Genomic DNA, 22459 nt, shown 5'->3' on the forward strand with positions numbered 1-22459 from the left:
TAATTCATGTAAAAATGCAGGGACTTCTACAGACTTATACAGACTACAGCTTTTAGCCTATTGTTAAAATATACAGGTTTATTCACAGTTTCAGGCATATTTAATGTGCAATACATATTATTAATTGTATCATTATTTCAGAACAAATCTTTTTTTGCTTTTTATAATCTATATGCATTCATTTACATGGATTTAGCTATGTTTTACTGTGCAATACAGACAATTAGTTTGTAGTCCTGTAGCCCAATGAAGCTTATTCATGTTAGTTCAGGTGGGTTTATTACGCAATACAGACTATTATTTTGTAGTTTTATAATAAATGGAGGTTTTTTTGCCTGTTATAAGCTATATAGGTTCACTAACATGGGTGCAGTTATGTTTACTATGCAATACAGACTTTCATTTTGTTGTTTTATGGTATATTTTAGCTTTGTTACATATAGGTTTATTCATGGGGTTTCAGTTGTGTTGATTATGCAACACATTATTATTTTATGTTTTTTCTAACAGCTTGTTCTAACCTAATTGCATACATTTACACATGTTCATTTATGTTTAATGCGCAATACATACTATTATTTTGTATTTTGGTAAAATACACCTTTTTGTCTTGTTGTAAGTGCAGATAGACTTATTCATATTACTATTTTTTTTTGTTTAATATGCAATACAGACTATTATTTTGTAGTTTTATAGGATGCTACACCTTTTTTACTTGTTGTAATCTGTGTAGGTTTATCCATATGTGTTCAGTAGTACATGCTGTTTTGCACACATATAGAACACACAGACATTTTTCCAAGGAAAACTGAAAAAATTCCCACTCACCTGACTCATAGTGCTGAGATCGGTGGTCGTTTCCTCTCTCGGTTTCAGACGGAGTGACTGATTTTGCTCTGAATGAACTGAAAGCAGTAATATTTCCGCCGTCGCCGTGGTTACGGCTTAGATTCCCCCTGTAGTTGTGGTTTACTGAGGTTGGAACGGCTAAATCACTCGCCCCCTATTGCACACAGCTCCCTCCCCCTGCCTCTCTCTCTCTCTACCCCTCTCTCTCTCTCTCTCTCTCTCTCTCTCTCTCTACCTCTCTCTCTCTCTCTCTCTCACTCTCTCTGTCTCTCTCTCTCTGTCCCTCTCTCTCTGTCTCTCTCTGTATTCTCTCTGTTATCTTCCTCTCTCTCTCTCTCTCTCTCTCTCTCTCTCTCTCTCTCTGTAGTATTACAGTGAGGATGGAGATGAAGCCCCTGTTGGCTGTAATGGGGTTTATAATGGTGATGATATGAGTCATAATGACTGTGAACATCATGATAAAGACAATGGAAACACCATATTATTATTATTATTATTATTATTATTACATATTTTTTCTTGTTGGTGGTCTTATTGGCATTCTTATTCTTCTTGTTCTTCTTCTTATTATTATTACTGTTAATATTATTTTTGGTTGTGTGGCTGCCTGTGTTGTTGTTGTTGGTGTGTTTGTTGCTTTTATTATTGTTTTTTGTTGTTGGTGTTATTATTTTTGTTACTTTTATTGTTGTAGTTCTTGCTTTCATTGTTGTTATTGTTGGTGGTGGTGTTGTTTTTGGTGTTTTAATTGTTGTTATAATAATAATAATAATAATAACAATAATAATAATTATTATTATTATTATTACTGCTGATGTTAATGGTAATATTATTGTTGGTGGTGTGGCTGCCTGTGTTGTTGGTGTCGTGATGTTTGGTGTTATTATTGTTGATGTTGGTTGTTTTTAGTTGTTGTTATTGTTAGAATTGCTGTTATTGTTGTTGTTGATGTTTTGTTTTCAGTGATCTTATTGTTGGTATTACTATTGTTGTTATAACTGTTGCCGTTCTTGTTATCGTTATAGTTCTTGCTTTTATTGTTATTGTTGGTGCGGTTTTTCTTTTTTGGTGTTTATATTGTTGGTATTATTTTGTTGGTGTTAATGGTAATATTATTGTGGGTGGTGTGGTTGCCTGTGTTGTTGGTGTTGGTGATGTGATTGTTGTTGTTACATTGTATTGTTGATTCTATTTGCTTTTTGTTGTTGTTAGTATTGCTGTTACTGTTATTGTTGTAGTTCAATAACTTATAATTATTCAATAACTTACATCATAATTGTTGTTGTTAATATTATTGTTGGTGGTGTGGTTGCCTGTATTGTTGGTGTCGTAATGTTTGCTCTTATTATTGTTGTTGGTTGTTTTTAGTTGTTGTTGTTGTTAGTATTGCTTTTACTGTTATTGTTGTAGTTCTTGCTTTCATTGTTGTTATTGTTGTTTTTATTGTTGGTATTATTATTGTTGTTGTTGTTATTCTTTATATTATTGTTGGTGGTGTGGTTGCCTGTGTTGTTGGTGTCGTAATGTTTGGTGTTATTATTGTTGATGGTGGTTGGTTTTTGTTGTTGTTGTCAGTATTGCTGTTGTTGTAGTTCTTGCTGTCATTGTTGTTGTTGGTGTTGTTTTTTGGTGTTTTATTGTTGGTATTATTATTGTTGTTGTTATTATCAATATTATTGCTGGTAGTGGTTGCTTTTAGCTGTTGTTAGTACTGTTGTTGTGTTTAGTTCTTGCTGTTACTGCTGTTATTGTTAGTGGCTGTGTTTTGTTTTTAGCGTTTTTATTATTGGTATTATTATTATTATTGTTAATATTATTGTTTGGTAGTGTGGTTGCCTGTGTTACTGGTGTTGGTGATGTGATTGTTGCTGTTATTATTACTGTTGCCTGTATTTGCTTTTAGTTGTTGTTGCTTGTATTGCTTTTACTGTTATTGTTGTTGTTGTTATTGTTAATATTATTGTTGGTGGTGTGGTTGCCTGTATTGTTGGTGTCGTAATGTTTGCCGTTATTATTGTTGTTGTTGTTTTGTTGTTGTTGTTGTTAGTACTGCTGTTATTGTTAGCGTTGCAGCTCTTGCTTTTGTTGTTGTTATTGTTGGTGGTTTTCGGCGTTTTTGTTGGTATTACCCTTATTATCATCTGTGTTATTTTTTATTGCTATTATTATTCCTCCTTCGTGCGGTAAAACAAGACAGTTATAATCTCCGTCCTTTTAATTCGTGAACTGATTCGGCTATTTCCGGAGAGCTGAGCGAGTGACCGAAAGAGTGAGAGAGAGAGAGAGAGAGAAACAGAAACAGACAGAGGGGGGAGCGGGTTTATCTCAGCAGCGCAGCCGCTTCGCAGTGCCTGCAGCTCGGTCAGCGGTCTAGTGCATCTCGGTTCGGTTCCGTTCGGCCTGGTCCGGTTCTGGCTGCTAAATGTGGGGTTAATCCGAGCCGAAGCGCTTCGGTCCGGGCCGCCTGAGGAATAGACCAGCAGCAGAAAGGATTGGAGCCGAGGTCGGGCCTGCTAACGGGGCTAACGCAGCAGCTAGCTGTTTGGCTAACTCACATCCAAAACATACACAAAGTTAGGCGCTGTAAACACACAAAAACACGACTCTTACTGCTGAAATATAACTCGTTTAATAATCTGCACAGCATAGCTTTAATCTAGCCCGCACTGTGTCTTATGTTTGAGCGCTGTCTCCTTTAATGACATTATTAATGTCACCGTGTTGGCTAAGATTAGTTAGCCTTAGTGCGCAGGCAAAAGCTTTTCTTCTTTAGCTGCTCATACTATGCTGACACCATTAGCTACAGCTCTTAGTCACTGCTAATACATGATTTAAAACCCACTTTACACTTCTTAACACTTTTTCCCCCCTCAAATGCTGGTTAAAGTTGGTTTCGTGTTCGCCAGCTTGTTGTTCGAATTTCCCCGTTCCACCTTAAATGGTCCGGCAGTTACGTTCTGTGTTGTTGTTACATTCTGAGGCGCCAGAATGGAACTGCTGCACCATTTAAGGTGGAACGGAAAAATTCGAACAACAGGCTGCTTCAGCTTCATAACATCTGCGTTTGGGCTGTTTAAAATCGCAGGTTTGGAGTTGGTGCAGGCATTTAAACCGAAATTAGGCTTTCACAGTCTTTATCTCGCTCCTAAAAACTCTCAAAAGTAGCTATAAATGATCTTGTATCTCACAGTGTCAGATTAGAAGTTGTTTTGATGGTAGGATTGTGTGTCTCCCATACGGAGCAGTCAGCAAAGTGACAGCAGTTATTTTTTAATGAATACTTCAGCCATCCTCATTTCTCCTTTTCCTTTTTTCTAGGCTCTTCTACTACAGGAGACTCAATAGTGAGGCAGCATGGCTGACACTCAAGATAAATCTGGTGTTTCAAATGGTGAGGAGCGAAGCAGTTGATGAGATGCATGTATTACAAGGTCTGCTGTAAGTTCTGAGATGTTTCATGGTCTTTCTGTTAGGTGGTGCAGATGATCCGGAGAAAGGAGAGGGACGAGGAGATGAAGGAGACGCTCCCTCAGCCACAGAGGAGCCAGCGCGTCCCAAATCAGGTACACGCTTATATTAATATGCGCAGACGCATATTTCACACTTAACCTAAAGGGGAATTCCACTATTTTTTTTTTTTATTATTTTTGCACAGTTCAGCTGTTTGAGCTGGGCAGTATGACAGTGTTTAACATCATTGTGATAAATTACATCACAATATGTTTTTCTGAGTATGTTGTGAATTGTCAAGACTTAAAGTGACTTCCTATCTGTGTGTTTGATTACACAGACAGCAAAATTAGTCGTGTTAAACTGCGTTTAGTGCAGCAATGTGAGTGAAATGTTCGGTCATTGTATTTGTAGCTTTGACGTGACACATCGTGATCAAAAAGTATCGTGATGTTACATTTTGCCATATCGCCCAGCTCTGACTGACATGTAAACAAGGTTATTCAGAGTGGTTTATGTGAAATGCTCCATTCTAGAGAAACTTGCTGTTTTGAGTCGTGGCGACACCTCACAGAAATGCTTCCGAATACGCTGCCTGATGCCCAGGACATAGTTTTGTGATAGATTTGCGAAGGTTTTTTTTGTAAAACATTTTTAACAATTGATGTACCCCTCAAGTAATAGCAGAGGGGTACATTAAGTTCCCAAAAAAAGCGTATTGTTCCAGATTTCCCACTAAACTCAGAAGACTCGTGTAGGTTCACTGGTGGTTTTGGATAGTAAATAAAATGTCTATATTTGTGTTGTAGTCATGGTCACCCCCTGGTTCCTATCACCACCACTGTACAGAAAAATCTACAGTCTGAAAATCCACCCTGAATGATTGTGTTTACAGCTCAGAGATTGAGTGATGTTGACATTTTGAAAAATCTGTGGAATTCCTCTAAAATCCCAAAGTGAGAGATGCCTAGTTGGAGCATCCCTTGTCTCTCCTCACAACGTGCGATTTCCTATTTAGCAAAATAACTGTCCAGTTGCGGAAGAGATAAGGGACGTGTTTTATTGGATAGTCAGCTTGGGTTGTAAAGGGCCCATATCACAAAAAACTGAATGTTCCTGACTTTTTTTGAAAAAAGGGTTTGAGGTAGTATGTAAACATTATTAAAGGTTCAAAATGTACCATTCCCTCCCCAGTCCATACAGTCCATATGTGCAAACTAAACTGCAAGAACAGACTGTTTTGATTTCACTGTTGTCGTGACGTCATGAAAAATATCCCATTTACATATATTTGCCTATTCAGCCCACAGCAATTTAGCTCCGCTCACTGACGCTGAAGTTAGAAGGAATGTTTCAGCCTGGACTGCTTTTAGAATGAGGTGGTCAACCAGAATAGATATCATTTACATATCGCTGCTGTTGGAACAAAACCTTGTATCTCCATTTTGGTCGTTTTCAGTGTCTGGCTTAGTTTGAAAATGCCTGTTGCACTTTACACTGTGTGGGAAATTTATGATGAATGGATCAAAAGAAACGGCCCAAAATTACTTGGAAAAAATCTGTTTCCTTTGACTTACATTAGAAGTAAAGTAAGTTTTTTGCTTCTCCTGTAAAGTTACCATTTTGGACATACGAGTTTTTGTTCCGACAGCAGCGATATATAATTCTTACAGATGTCGTAGGATGGAAAACTATTTGCATTGGTGTAGTTGAATAAGGAGAGTTCGGTACATGGAACTGACACACTGTGAACCTCAAACACTGTCTCCTTCTTCAAATGCTAGTCCCACAACTGTGAAATAGGTAAAAGCAGTAAAACAGGCCAAAATCCTGAGCTGTTATTAACGGTCTTGACTCTTTAGTGTTTACACCCCTAAAATTTACACATACCAGCCCACGTTCCAGAAGGTGGAACTGAAAATTCTTAAAACAAGCTGGCGAATAGGAACTTCAGCTCCCACATCTCTAACAGGATCCCGGACAGTTTTGTCTCAGAGCTGTTAGTTTCTCTGCACATTTCACTCCGGACATTGTCTCAAAGCTCGGACAACATCGAGCAGCTTTGCTCAGCGTTCGACCCTGAAGAGATGGACATGCAGTTCCACCTTTATTAGCATCACAACCCCAACAGCAGCCTGTAAGCAGCCCTGCTGTGGGATGTTATCCACTTTTAAATGGCTTGAAACCAGATCATATTAAACTGAGAGCTTCACAGTAAGATAACAGCTTTAATTTACTTTGTGTTGTCGTCGAGGTCGACACTGAGGAGCTAGTGTAGAAAAGGTTAGGGACTACCAAGCTCCAAGTAACTAGCTCAGCTCACTAAACTGTATGAGGACCAGCTTATTTCAGTTTATTTTCCTGCCTGTGTCTACTTCAACATGCTTGCTTCTGCATGAGCCATTGCGATGCTTCGCTGTAAACCAGCCAATCAGAGCAGAGCTCATCAGATTATTCATGAGCCTTTTTTTTTCCCCAAAAAAGGGAAAACAGCCTTTTTCATTCTAGGGTCAAACCATAGGGTTGTAAAAGTATGTAAAACTGCATCTGGACATTTTTCGAACTGACATACCTTCTATGTAGAAATCAGAGAACAGTTTAAATACTGGATAAATGCAATCTATGGCAACTTTAAAGGTACAGCAACAAAAAAAAACAGCCTGTGATGGAGAGAGACTGGAAAATGGTCATGTAAAAATGAATTATGTCTGTTTTTGGTACATAAAACCACACAAATATAGTCAATGGTAAATGTAGGCCCCTTGAGAATTCCTGCTAAGCGGAAAACCCCTGAAGGGTCATTCTGTCCTTCACGCTTTCTTCATTTTTAGCGTCCGGTATGCCACAAGCTTAAGAAAATGTAATCTTTGAGTTACTGTGTGTTAAAGATGTTGTGTTTCTGCTGTCATTTTGTTTTGGTAGATTTGAGTCCGTCTCCAGAGGCTCCTAAGGCTGAGGACAGACCGATGCCAGACGCAGAGCGAGAACAGGAGCAGCCGGCTGGAGAGGAAGAGGAGGACACAGACAGCATGGACGGCAGCGGCCTCTACTCTCTCACTGAGGAGGGCGAGCGGGAGAGCGAGGGAGGCGGGCGGAGAGAGAGAGTGAAAGACGAGGGCAGCAGGAGAGCGGGCAGGAAGCGGAACCGCCCCAGCGGCGGAGGAACCTCGGGTCATTCCTCCAGCTCGGATGAGGATGATGATGACGACGAAAACGACAAAGAGGAGGAGCTGGAGGAAGAGGAGGAGGAGGATGAACAGGTAGGAGTAATAATCGCTCAGTAAATTATACGGTTAAATAAAGTACGTACTAATTTTTTAGGCCAAAATAAAACTGTTTGTCTATTACATAAAAATCAACATGTGGAGTCACAAAATTGTCACATCACCATTTTGCAACTACTAGTTGTTTTTGGACCAATGAACTGAACAATTTTAATACTTAAGTATTCGCTCATTACGTTGGTCTTCGATTCATTGTTTAGCATTCGGAAGCTTTCTTTAAACCTCAAATTGTAGCCTAAAAGAAATTTAATCAGAAAAGCCCTTTAAACAGAGAAGTTATTGTTAATATACTAATATACGTGGAAAGTATTAAAAGTAATTAAATTATAGCTAGTTTAGTCAAATGCGTCCAAAATTCATGCAAGGCATCCATGTCACCTCATCGCAAAATATGTACATATTGCAATCCGTTCTGGAGCACTGCATGCCTGGTTTCAGATCATTTGTGCCATCACTGGTAAACATAACATATCAATATATTGTTGCCGCCTACTGGATATATTTTGAACTGACAACAATAATAAACATTAAAATAAAGGTTATTAAGCGAATATAGTATATATAAACATTATACACAGAGAGGATACATGAAGCGAGAGCCGGCAATTCAAAATGTTGTGGGGAACGGGGGGCTTTTGGCGGGTGGGAGAAGGAATAGAGGTATGGAAAGACCAGCGTTTTCTTCTTCTTTTTTTCAGGGGGGGGATTTTTATCCAATTTTCTCCCCAATTTAGTCGTCTCCAGTTCCACCCTCTAGTGAGGACCCCCCAATCACACGATACTACCAACGCTAGGAGGGCAAAGGCAACCTCCGCAACCTGTGAAGCTCCACCGCATCTTTTCGAACTGCTGCTCATGCAACGTCATTGGACAGCTGAACGCGCTCAGAGGAGAACACTAGAACCACCAGTTCTGTCAGCTAACAGACGTCTTGGGGCTGTCCTACCCACCCAGAGAGTGAGGCCAGCTGTGCTCTCTTGGACTCCCAGCCACGGACGGCTGTAGCATCACCAGGGATCGAACTTGCGATCTCCAGATGACAGGACCAACGCTTAGACAGTTGCACCACTCGGGAGCCCGACCAGCGTATATTTTTAAAGCAGGATGCCAGCCTGCCAGTTTTTTGTGGTTGTGATGTCACAGCAGTTCACAAGGTCTGTGATATTACAGAAATTTTCCTTATTAAAACTTGCAACGTATCAGCATTGTTCATAATACACTAAGACTATTATATAAACTGCACGCTTTCAAATTGCGATTTCAATGTAAAAACGATTAATCCTTCAACCCTGATTCACGCCAGCTTGAATGGTCTGTTCTTCGCAAGGGCTTAATGCATCTGTTTAGACTGTAAATCTGCTTGTTTCTCAGTGTAAATTTCAAGCCACATCATCTACATACACTGTTAGTAATAAAGGTTCTGTGCAGATACATTTTTGTTCATCAAGGTACAAACAGTGTAAATGTTCCCTCAAAGGTACAACAGTGGTTTTAAGGTGAAAAGTTTGTATTTGTACCTTTTCATAACCGACTGTTTTTAAAAGGACAGTAAAATAAAAGCCTGGAGACGAGACGGGGTGTGTGGAGTCAGTACAGCTTAGACAATATCATTTCAGTGGATTATGGTTCAGTTATGTTTCCTGACTAAAGGTACTGAGATGGACCCCTGAGGGTCCCACCCCAGTGACAAAAGGGGACTGCCCCAGTGACGGTGGGTGGGGGAGTTTGGGTCCAAATATTGCAGATGTTTCAATTAATTCACGTATTAAAATGGACTGAAATACCAACTGCTGTTTCTCAAATGTGGAGAATGAGTATTCAGATAAGTAGAGTTCTCAAATCCTTTAAAAAGCTTTTCAGGCCAGTCCAGAAGAGCATTTGCAACATTGCTGTTGATTTCTATGTTCATTGTTGTTGCTTTCAGTTATTTATATAGTTAATGTTAACTTGTTAGGCTGATTTGTTTGGCCTATTTGGTTCATGGTGCATCAGAAAATGTGCCAGACCTTTACCACATTTAACTTCCTTGTAGTCAACCAGTTTTACAAGTTTACAAATGAATAAATACATCAGGACTGTCTGAATGTGCAATAAAGAATCAGATCATGGTGAGGTGAGAGATTTGTCTTCCTCTGTGCAGAAAGTGGAGGAGTGGCTGGGGGAGGATCTTAAAGAGATGGGCGGTCCCCGGTGGAGAGCGGTGCCGTCTCTGCGGGCACGAGAGATCGGACGAGGCTCGGCTCAGTTCGTGCGGCGGGTGTGTGGTTCGAGGGGTCTGGTGCAGAGGCTGGAGCTTCAGGGTCGACTGGAACGCCACTCAGGCTGCGTCAACACGCTCCACTTCAACCCGTCCGGCACGCGACTGGCCTCCGGCAGCGACGACCTGCGCGTGGTCATCTGGGACTGGGCGCGCAGACGGGCGGAGCTGGAGTTCGACACCGGACACAAGAGCAACGTCTTTCAGGTATGTTTTAAACGTAGGAAAAGGCAGTTATGAGCGGAAATCTTATCGTGATGAATCTTCCAGTATCATTGTGAATTACGTTGCTGGAAACCTTGTGTCCCTGAAAAGGACAAACATTCTTAATGTCTGTTTTTGTTTAGAGATGGATATCATTAGAATTTTATCAATACCGATACTGTTTATCGATGCTGAGGCATTTAATCATCCGATAACTGCGAAAAATCAGATTTTGTCAGTAATGTGATCAGCGCGTTTACATAAACTTCAGTAATCAGATAATGGGGAAACTGAAAATATGAACATACATCATCTAGTAGATGAAAAAAATTGAAAGCATGTATTTGGGTATTTTGGCTGCATCTCGCAGCAACGCTGCTCGCGTATTCCCGCTACCGCCATCTGTTTTCACGCATACTCAGACTGAGAAATCCGAAAGAAATCGGAGTAAGAGTTCACATGCACTGAGCAATCTGATTACTGAGCTAAAATCCTGCCGGATTTCTTAATCAGATTTCTAGATCTTACTCCAATCTCAGAAATCGGAGTGTGCTGTTTGCATGACCATTTGAATAATCAGATATAATCCGCCGCATAACATCAGCAAACTCTGCAAAGATTGTAGTTTCTGCGTTATTCCGGTTGGCTTATGCAGTCATTAATACATTAAAACAGTGCACGATTTTCAATCCACCATTAAAAAGGTTTCAAAACATTAATCTAGCAACAGTAGCTAAATGTTTCACAGTGCTGCTAACTCGGAGAGAGTAGCTGGTTAGCTTTAGCTCAGCATCCTAACAGCGCTGATATGAATGCAGCCCTCTGGAGTGAATGGCTAGACTTTTCTCTCAGCAGAATGCTTTTAGCAAAATATCTCGTGTTATGTATTATCAATATTAAAACTAATAACTAACTTTGATAATTATCGTCATCATTTTATCGCCCGGCCTTTGCTGATATTTGGCTGTAGAACTGGCGACTCGGACTCCTCGTTGAGAGTGAGCAGCTGTGAGGGCTCTCTAAAGAAACAAAGGCTTGCTTTGTGTTTCTCAGTAATCTGGAGGGCTTTTACAGCCTGACGTGTTCATTTAATTTATGATTGTTTTACTTCCCTTTTTCTGACTCATCACCAGATATAAAAACAGACAGTAGGAATTCAGGTTCCTCTCTTGAGAATAAGAGTCTATTCTGAAACTAAGGCTGAACAATATTGCTGAACGTCCAGCACAGCATTTATGTTCCGGCTTGCTGTGATTGCGATACAGCCTGCAGTAAATTAAAGACGCATTGGTGAATCTGTAATGTGGCATACACACTTAAAAATGGCGGTTCTTAAAGGGTTCTTTAGTAAAGAAACCATGAACACTCAAAGAAAACGGTGACTTTGCATCCTGAAAGTGTTCTTCAGACTGATGGAGAATGGGCTGTGGATGGAACCTTTTGAAAGGGGTTCTATATAGCACCAAAAATGGTTCTTCTATTGTTATGATGTCAAGCTTGTTTCAATAGAAGAACCCCTTTTGGTGCTATATTGAACCCTTTTCAAAGAATTACTATACAGAACCGTGTACAGCACAAAATCCATCAATTTGAAGAACGCTTTTACGATGCAAAGCACACTTTAATCATGCAAAGGGTTCTTTAAGTGTTCATGGTTGTATATAGAACCATTTTCTGTACTAAAGAACCCTTGAAGATCCATAATTTTTAAGTGTGTAGATGGTTCTATATAGCACCAGAAAGGGTTCCTTTGTTGTGTCAAGTTTCACATCGTCACAGTAGAAGAACCCTTTTTTTGGTGCTATTTAGAGCCATCTGCACACTTAAAAATGGTGGTTCCTCAAGGGTTCTTTAGTAAAGAAAATTGTTCTATTTGAAACCATGAACACTCGAAGAAAACAGATCTTTGCATAGTGAAATGGTTGTTCAGACTGATAGAGAATGTGCTGTAGATGGTTCTATATAGAACCTTTTTGAAAAGGGTTCTATATAGCACCAAAAATGGTTCTTCTATTTTTACGATGTCAAGCTTGTTTCAATAGAAGAACCCTTTTTGGTGCTATATTGATCTCTTGAAGAATCATCATTTTTAAGTGTGTAGATGGTTCTATACAGCACCAAAAAGGGTTCTTCTGTTGTGTCAAGATTCACAACAGTAGAAGAACCCTTTTTGGTGCTATATAGAACCTTTAAAAAGGGTCTATACAGAACTGTCTACTGCACATTCTCCGTCAATCTGAAGAACACTTTCAGGATGCAAAGAACTGTTCAATTCACTTTTTACTAAAGAACCCTCAAAGAACCATCGTTCTTTGAACCATCTGGAGCTGTGATACTGTGATAGTGTCTGAAACCCAATTTTTTTACTTCATTTTCAGGCTAAGTTCCTCCCCCACAGTGGAGACACCACCCTGGCCATGTGCGCGCGGGATGGACAGATCCGAATAGCCGAACTCTCGGCCACGCAGCGCTGCAAAAACACCAAACGAGTGGCCCAGCACAAGGGCGCCGCACACAAGGTACAACCTTCCTCCTCCGCAGTGAAGTCTGAAGTGTTTACATACAGTAGCTATGACTGTACCCTTTGAATATTTTCATTTTAAAGTATTATCTTCAATATTCTATAAAAATACGAATCGCTCAAGCCATATTTCACTTCAACTATTAAATGGATTTTTTTTTGTTGCATAAATTCTATTCACTTATTGTGCTTTTTATTAAAAATTAAAGTGTTACATCACTGAGAAATAGTTATTTTCATTGCAAGTTGCTTTAAAGCGCTAAACCAGGGATCCTGCCCAATCTGGCAACCGAACAGATCGCTGACCTTGTTTGAACAGCAGTGAGTGGCACAGAAAAGCCGAGGAAACTCCAGAAAACTTAGGTTTGATCAGCTCTCATCAGTGAACAGTAGTGGAAGTTTTAAGCCAATCAAAACTGCATATAAATGCATCCAAACCTCACATTTAATATGAGAAACGCATAGTAACACAGAAAGCTCTTCCCTCAGGGCTGCAATATTGTGTATGTGTGTATAAGTTGTCATACCGGTTTGGCCCTGAGTTCTTATTAGTGTGAACATGTAATTGAGTTTTATGTGCTGAGGTTTGCCTCCTGCTCTGTTTGTTTGTCTTAGCTGGCGTTGGAGCCGGACTCGCCCTGCTCTTTCCTTTCTGCTGGAGAGGACGCCGTCGTGTTTGGCATCGACCTGCGTCTCGACCGGCCAGCCACGTGAGTCTCAGAGCTTTTGCCGAAGTGATACACTGTTAAAGGAGTAGTTCAGACTGAAAATGTGCTCAAAGGAGCAGGTTCAGTCAAAATCATGGCCTCAAGGGGCCACCTACACACTTTAATGGCCACCTACACACTTTAAAATGATGGTTCTTTAGTAAAGAAAATGATTCTGTTTGGAACCATGAGCACTCAAAGGAAACGTTTACTTTGCATCGTGAAAGTGTTCTTCAGATTAATGGAGAATGTGCTGTAGATGGTTCTGTATAAAACCTTTTTGAAAAGGGTTCTTCATAGCACCACAAAGGGTTCTCCTATTGTTACGATGTCAAGCTTGTTACTAGCTACTATGTAGAACCATCTACAGCACAAACACCAAAATGAAGAACACTTTGACGATGCAAAGTAACCGTTTAATCATGCAAAGTGTTCTTTGAGTGTTCATGGTTCTTTATAGAACCATTTCTTTACTAAAGAAACCTTGAAGTATCAGAAGTGTGTGGATGGTTCTATATAGCACCAAAAAGGGTTCTTCTGTTGTGTCAAGATTCACATCGTAACAATAGAAGAACCCTTTTTGGTGCTGTATAGAACCCCTTTCAAAAAGGAACTACCACTTTAAAGGACTCTTCAGACCAGACAGCTGTGCAGTCCAGTTATGTGGAGAGGATACTTCAAATACCAGCCTGTTGATTCAAGGTCCAGGCTGAAGGGAAAAACATTATAAGGCCCAGTTCTGCTGGTGCTGGAGTCTTTACAGGGCATTGTTTACAAAACTGATGGCAGCTGGAATTCATGCGAACTCACAGCGAAACCACAGCGTGTTACAGACGCAACTGGGACGCTGTTCTATCCCAGAGGAAATAAATGACCTAAAGATTGTTTCAAAGAAGTAAAGCAGATCTCAGTATTGTATTAATGAAAGATTATTCAAGTCTTCAAGAGCATATTAACACCAGCGCTTTGCTGTGAGAAGTTCTGGTGCTGAGTGAGAAGAGCGTGAGTCCTCCTTCCACATTGACAGACTGCTGAGAGAGTTCTGTGATGCAGAGTAGAGCTGTGTAGGAAAATGATGAGATCGTACTCTCTTACGGAGATTCTGCTGAGACTGGGCTGAGATGAGTCGGACACTAAAGAGTTAATCCATATGTGAGATAATGAGTGCGTTTACATCCACTTAATTATCTGATGCACTTCAGAAAATCACATTTTGTCAGTAATCCAATCAATGTGTTTACATGCACTTGAGTAATCAGGTAATGGGGAAACTCCAGGGGGGTATTCCCCAAAGCAGGATTTCTTAGTTAGCCAGATAACTTAAGCCCAAAGATGAGGACTGTCCAATGGGAACACCCCTTAGCTCTTTTCCTATTGGACAGGCTTGACTTTGGGTTTAAATTATCTAGCTAAACTGAGTAATCCTGCTATGTGGAATACCCCCCAGGTCTACATGAGTCAGACAGTAATCAGATTTCTGCTTTACAACCAGCCAATAAACTCACAGAAGAAGACAAGACTTAAATGTAATGTAAAACTCAAACTTCATGCTGAGTTTTTTTTAGACATTGCGCCACTTTACCTGAAAATATGAATGTACATCATCTAGAAGATGAAGAACCTTCAAATCCTTCATTTCGTCAAGCATGTATTTGGTTTCAGCGTCACTCCAAAACTGTTTTGCTTTGTTTCGCGGCGACGCTGCTCGCTTATTTCTGGTACCGCCGTCTGTTTTCACACATACTCAGACTGAGAAATCCAAAAGAAATCAGAGTAAGAGTTTACAGCGCTGAGAAATCTGATTACTGAGCTCAAATCCAGCCTCTTTATCAGATTTCTTAATCAGATTTCTAGACCTTACTCCTATCTAAGAAATCAGAGTGTGCTGTTTACATGACCATTTGAATAATCAGATAACTGCAGAAATCCGATTATGGTCAGATTATTGAGTGCATGTAAACGCACTCAGTGTTTTGATCACAGTGAGAAAATCTGAGGAGCCAAATTTCATAAACTGCGACGGTATCGGTCTTAAAGAAAACAAAAACAGCCTGTTTAATTGTAAAAGATTAGTAAAGAATGGAAAACGGTCTTGTAAAAACGAATTGTACGTAAAACCACTCGAGGCCTCGTTTGATAAATTAGCTTCTGGTCAGTTTCATGTTTGGTCACTAAACATTGAGCTTCAGTGAGTATGTTTGAGTGCATTGTGGTTTGCCTGAGCGCGCACCATAGCTGACGATCAGTTGATTAATTAATCTTCTCTTTCTTTGTATTTCAGTAAACTGGTGGTGGTGAAGGAGGGCGATAAGAAGGTGGGTCTGTACACCATCTTCGTGAACCCAGCCAACACAAATCACTTCGCTGTTGGAGGAAGAGATCAATACGTCAGGTGAGGCAGCCGTCCCTCTGAGAAAATGTCCTGTATTCACCAAATCTGGTCAGACTGTGTGATATGTGACTTTTTTTAGGGCTCATCCGAATAAATTAAATAATTGAATATTCATTTGTTACGATGGTATTTTATATCTAGTATTCGGAAGCTCATCTTTTGTATCCTGGTTAATAAATTATTGCTGGTTCAGCTGAATGCATCAAAAATTCATGCCAAGTCAGGAGACCATTGACACTAAAAGAGCAGAGATGCCTCAGAAATCACATGGTAGCGCTTTAAATTATCAGACAATAAGATGTCATGCATTGTGAGTTTGCATGCTTGCTGTGTCTCCTCACTCCTTGCTGTCTCTGAGTGTTCCGGTGTGTTTTTCAGGATCTACGATCAGAGAAAGATCAATGAAAATGACAATAACGGTGTTCTGAAGAAATTCTGTCCCTCAAGCCTGGTGTCCAGCGAGTCCAAGACTAACATCACTTGCTTAGTGTACAGCCACGACGGCTCAGGTAATCTGATTTATTAAATTCACTTTTAATGTCTAGTCAGCCTGTGGCAGTTTTTGCCCCACCCACTAACCCTACAGCAGTTCAACTCCACCCATTAACCCTACAGCAGTTTAGCCCCGTCCATACAGCCTACAGCTGTTTAGCCCCGCCCCTTTCAGCCCACAGCAGTTTAGCCCCACCCCTTCAGCCTAAAGCAGTATAGCCATGCCCATTTTTTCACTGATGTGATGTGTCGTTCCTACAGACAGTCTATGGCAGTCTGTAGATATTGGAGTGAAAGACGTGGTGAAAAAATTAAATGTTGTTCTGTTCCAGGCTGCCAGGAAGGAATTCTCAGTCTGAACTGAACAGTTTGTTTCAGCCCAAACACAACAACACAAACAATACAGGGACGGTCAGAAAAGAGGTTGTTTACATGTCAGTCTAACACAATAATAAAAACAGCCTGTTTAAGTCTAAGGCACGAGTGGTTTCCAGTATTGGAGGCCAGCGTTCTTCATAGTTTAGTGGTTTGCCAGTTCCCGCAAACCTATTAAACACCTGACCTATGTTCTAAGAGATAAAAAGAGGATAGGATAATAGTGGACTGCAGTGTATATATATATATAAAAAAGAAAAAGAGAAAACTAAACAATAAAACTGTAGGCTTTGCTCCCTTAATTATTTGTTGATTTGAAAGGCCTCTCTTCTTTTTTGAAGTTAGAGTCGTTAGGTTTCTGAGTAAATCTCATCCTCATGTCTTTTTGCGTGTTTTAGAGCTCCTGGCCAGTTATAATGATGAAGACATTTACCTGTTCGACTCCAGCCACAGTGACGGAGCTGATTACCGCAGGAAATACAAGGGCCACCGCAATAATGCCACAGGTACAGCTTGGACACACTGAGCCAAAACTTAGTGAACCCAGTGCGGCAGCGTACAATCTTATATGTACATCCAACGAGTACTTTATTAGGAACACTACACTAATACTGGGTAGGGCCTCTCTTTGCTCTCAAATTCTCAGTTTTTTGAAGCATAGATTTCACAAGATGTTGGAAACCTTTGAGTTTCTGGTCCATGTTGACATGATTGCATCATGCAGTTCCTGCAGATTTTTCAGCTGCACTTTCTTGCTGTGAATCTCCCGTTCTACCACATCCCAAAGGAGTTCTACTGGATTCAGATCTGGTGACTGGGAAAGCCACTGAGGAACACTGAACTCATTGTCTCATTCATGAAACCAGTTAGAGACGACTTTTGCTTTGTGACATGGTGCATTATCTTGCTGGAAGTAGCCGTTAGAAGATGGTAAATTGTGACCACGAATGCACATGGTCAGCAACAATACTCAAACAGGCTGCGGCAATCAAGTGATGATTGATTGGTCCAAAGTGTGCCAAGAAAACATTCTCCACCCCATTACACCACCTCCACCAGCCTGGACTGTCGACACAAGGCAGGTTGGGTCCATGGATTCATCCTGTTAATCCCAAATTCTGACCCTTCCATCTGTGAGCCTCAGCTGAAATCGAGATACATCAGACCAGGGTATGTTTTTCCAGTCTTCAGCTGTCCAGTGTTGGTGAGCCTGTGCCCACTGCCGCCTCAGTTTTCTGAACCCAACGTGGTCTTCTGCTGTTGTAGCCCATCCACCTTAAGGTTCGACGTATTGTTCATTCTGAGATGCTTTTCTGCTCACTACCGTTATACAAAGTGGTTTTCAGAGAAAGTTACCATAGCCTTCCTGTCAGCTTGAACCAGTCTAGCCATTCTCTGCTGACTTCTCTCATCAACAAGGTGTTTCCATCATCAGAACTGTCGCTCACTGGATGTTTATTATTTATTCCTCCGTTCTGAGTAGCTCTACAAACTGTTGTGTTTGAGAATCCCAGGAGATCAGCAGTTATAGAAACACTCAAACCAGACTGTCTGGCACCAAAATAACTGAAATCACATTTTCTCCCCATTCTAATGGTTAGTGTGAAAATTACCTGAAGCTGCTGGCCGGAGTCTGCATGGTTTTATGCACTGCACTGCTCCCACATGATTGGCTGATTAGATAATTGCATGAATTAGAGAAGGTGTTCAGGTGTTCCTAGTAAAGTGCTCAGTTAGTGTATATATACATACAATTACATGTGGAAAGTAGAATACATAAAATTGTTTATATATATGAAACGACTGTGTGTCTTGGTCCTATAGTGAAAGGCGTGAACTTCTACGGGCCCTGCAGTGAGTTTGTGGTGAGCGGCAGTGACTGTGGACACATATACCTGTGGGACAAACACTCAGCCCGAGTTGTGCAGTTCATGGAGGGAGACAGAGGAGGAGTGGTGAGTCCCCAAAAGAGATTTCTCTGCAGGAATTCTGTGAATTCAAATGAAAAGGAATTTTAAATGAGCGGTTTAGAGGCACTGAGCTCTTTAGTTTGCCGCATGTCTTCATTCAGTCTCTTTCTGTCTGTCTGTTCTCTCCAGGTGAACTGTCTAGAACCTCATCCACACCTGCCGGGTTTAGCCACCAGCGGTCTGGATCATGATGTGAAACTATGGGCCCCCACTGCTGAGAACCCCACCAGCCTGAAGGGCCTCAAAGAGGTACACACACTCCTCTATAACAACGATATGTGTATGTGTATATATATATAAAACACACACGGTGCTGTGAAAAAGAATTTGCCTCCTATTCCCAGTTTCTTCTATTGTTGCATATTTTTCACCCTTAAATGTTTCAGATTATCGGACTACTTTTAATATTAAACAAAGATAACCCAAGTAAACACACAGTGCTGTTTTTAAATGATGATTATCTTTACTGAAGGAGAAGTATTTGGCTCTTTGGCTCCTAAATCAACAAGTTAACCCAGTTCAATTGACTGTTGGGTTCAATTTCACTAGCTACACCCAGGCATGATTACTGCCAGACCTGTCAAATCTAATCATCACTTAAATAGAACAAAACCTTGTATCTTTTGGTGCCATTTTTGGTGTTTTTCTGGTTTTGGTATAATTGGAAAATGCCTGTTGTCCTTTACATTGTGTGTGAATTTCATGATGTATGAACCAAATCAAATGTCCCAAAATTACTTGTAAAAAACGTCTGGTTCCATTGACTTACATTAAAAGTAAAGTTTTTTTTTTCCCTCTCCAAAAAGCAGAACAAATTAATCTGCACCCTGCCACACCTTAATCCATAATTTTCACCATTTATCCATCACTTCATCATTACATCCATTGTTTTGGTGTTAAACTAAGCCCTCACTCTTTGTATGCTGCTGAAATTTCTAACCCAGGTGATGAAGAAGAATAAGCGGGAGCGAGACGAGGACAGTGCCCGTCACGGAGATCAGTACGACACACAGCTCCTCTGGTTCCTGATGAGACACATGAGGAATCGCAGACCTCTCAGAGTGAGTGAAGTCAAAATTCACTTCCGACTGGCACCCAAAACATTAAGGACACCGTTTTCATGGGCGCATTCTTCTGCCTATTTCGGCTCCACGGTGGTGATATACAAATATATTGTATTCTTGTCATTCACGTAAAGCATTTTGTAGCTTGAGTGCTGAATGTAGTGCGTCAGCCTACCAGTCAGTTTTGGTTGTGATGTCACAGCACATGGGTGTTAGCTTGCTTCTGATTGATCTAATCTACAGGCAGTTCAAAAGTATTATTAGGTTAAACTTCCTCATTTAATACTTAAGGGAAATTCCAGCCATTTTTCCAAATTTTTGCATGTTTTTACATATAGATCTTTGTAAACGAACCGATCTGAGTTCTGTTTTAGCAAACCTGAAAGGGGATCAACTGCAAATGACCTCAGTTCTTTTTGTTTTCACACAGTAAATGAACTATAAAGATGACTCAGTTTTATTTCTTGTCCTTTGAGATCTCAGGGCGTTTTCACACTTGGGCCGTTTCAGCGTCTGAAGTGGACTTCAGAAGGCCGCTGAGTCATGGTTTCTTTTGCATATGTGAACATGCCATACGAACTCAGACCCCTCATTTGTAGTTCATTTTGTGGTTTGATTGATTTGTACATTGTGAAAATAAAACGGCCCCAGTCCACTTTAGCTTTGATTTCTGGTGAAGGCTTCGAGGCTCAGTGTACGCACAGCCACAGTCTTCAGCACTTCAGCAGGTAAAAACAGACCAAGGATCATTTATAAGGTTCTACTCAGGATAAAGTCTGTCCGTGATCTGTGACAAGACAGCAGCGCTGACATAGTAAAGCGATAAGATGCGAGAGCTGCGTGATTTTACCGTGTTAAAGGCTCAAGCTGGGCACGCAACGCAATTTTAAGCTGCTTTCACACTGAACGCTGAATGAATGAGAGTTAACCCCTTTTTCCCGATTTTCGCCGGGTGGAGCTCGGTTTCGGCTAGGAACACAGCCGAAAACGGAGCCCACTGTGGCAGACACGCAGGGTCATTTTTCCAACTTTGCGCAATGCACTTCAGCCAAACGTTTCAGCATGGCCAGTAGGAGAGCAGCAGGAGGGTCTGGTGGTTCTGCTCGCCACCTGATAGGTCAGATTTATCAGAGAACGCTGTCCACTTTGCGAGCTTTGCCACACCGTGAGTGGCGTGAAAGGGGTCCGAGTTCTAATGGAGTTGTGGTCTGAGATCTCAAAGGACCAGAAAGTCCTTTTTGTAATTCACTTACACTGTGAACACAAAATGAATTGAGGTCATTTGCAGTTGGTTCCCTTTCAGGTTAACTTTAACAGAACTCAGCTCGGTTCTATTAAAACAAACTATATGTGAAAACACCGTCAGACCACGACTCCATTAGAACTCAGACCCCTTTCGCACAGTGTGTATAGTGCTCGCAAAGTGGGCAGCGTTCTTTGATAAATCCTACCTCTCGGGTGGTGAGAGGAACCACCAGACATGCCTTCTGCTCCCCTTTTCTGAAGGGCTGAAATGACTGGTGAACGTGCATCGCACAAAATTGGAAAACTGACCCTGCGTGTCCGCCACGGTGGGTTCTGTTTTTCGGCTGTGCTCCTCACTGAGCTCCACCTGGTGAAAATCAACGCCTGCAGTGAAACAGTGTGTTTGAACGAGCAGTGGTGAATTTTCATTCATTCAGCAGTCAGTGTGAAAGCAGATTAAATCGAGAGGTGGTCTCAGTTCGGTCCTCTTTAGGGCCATTTAGAGGGTCTGAGTTTGTTTGGTGTGGTCCCATACGCACAGAAAAGAGGCTTCAGACACTGAAACGGCCCAGGTGTGAAAACGCCCTAAGCTTCCCAGGAACGGAGCATTTCAAACCAAACTGCACTGAATGACTGAATGATTTAGTCATAAAGACATTATGGAACATTGCTGGAATTTCCCTGCAAGACAAAGTTATAATTTGGCTAAAAATAAAAATTGCAGTTCTTGTGATTTGAGATGCTTTCAAATTGTGATTTTGATGTAAAAAAAAGATTAATCTTTCAGCCCTAATTTCTCTGGTTTTAAATTGAGTATCACATTTTTGTTTACCTTTCATTTTTCCTAATAGAGAAAACCAGCTTAGATCTGGTGTCCTAATATGGGCATGATGGTGACCACAGAAAGACACACGACTTCAGATGTTTGTGTTCTTTTATGTGTGTTTCAGGCCCGGCGTGGCGAGGGTGGAGAAGGAGACACTGACGAGTCCTGGAGCTCCCCTGACTCCTCTGATGAAGAAGATGGAGGTCCTGACCATGTCCAGTGCATGTCCTCCTGAGCCACGTGCACACACACACAAACACACACACACACACACACACACACACACACACACACACACACACACACACACACATGCCAGCTCATTGCCGTATTTAAGCACATACATATTTTGTGACACACTGGTTCAGTCTCTGACAGTAAAAGGCCAGCAATGAACAAACCCCCACACACGCGGCTTTGTACGCATATACAGAGTGAGGGAGAGGGGGACGTTTGTAGTGCTTGCTCAAATTCGGCTTTGGACTCCACACACAGGAAAAATGTGATATTTTTGATAAGCTTTCTGATAAACACACGCAAAATAACCCAAATAACCACATCAATCTCCACACGCACCTCATTTCCGCTCACTCGGCTTCCCGTTTCGCACACTGGAGCAGGATATTTTAGAGAATACTTCACCTCAGCTTGTTTGCTGTCGACGATCAGCAAGCGCCGAATCAAAAGAACAGTGTTATACTGCAGTAGCTAAAAATAAACAAAACAAACTAAAAGAGCTCGGAGCTTTATCGGACGCAGCGGAGGACAAGATTATGGTTTGTTTTTTCTTTTTCGCTCTGCTCTCTGCTTTTTTTTCATGTTT

General features: G+C 41.0%; 1 protein-coding gene across 1 annotated transcript; it reads left to right on the top strand.

Annotated features, from left to right (window-relative positions):
• The first annotated feature begins 2864 nt into the window (after window positions 1–2864).
• dcaf8 (DDB1 and CUL4 associated factor 8) lies at window positions 2865–22037 on the top strand. The gene is made up of 14 exons (XM_036596654.1): window positions 2865–3352; window positions 4168–4240; window positions 4323–4412; window positions 7222–7559; window positions 9724–10047; window positions 12423–12563; window positions 13181–13275; window positions 15554–15664; window positions 16043–16173; window positions 16930–17037; window positions 18356–18486; window positions 18631–18750; window positions 19446–19562; window positions 21761–22037. Exons 2-14 carry the CDS (start codon window positions 4204–4206, stop codon window positions 21869–21871), a joined length of 1854 nt encoding a protein of 617 aa, XP_036452547.1. The 5' UTR covers window positions 2865–3352; window positions 4168–4203; the 3' UTR covers window positions 21872–22037.
• Window positions 22038–22459: the final 422 nt, after the last annotated feature.

Source organism: Colossoma macropomum, unplaced genomic scaffold (assembly GCF_904425465.1).
Source record: "Colossoma macropomum unplaced genomic scaffold, Colossoma_macropomum, whole genome shotgun sequence".
NCBI classification, from domain to species: domain Eukaryota; kingdom Metazoa; phylum Chordata; class Actinopteri; order Characiformes; family Serrasalmidae; genus Colossoma; species Colossoma macropomum.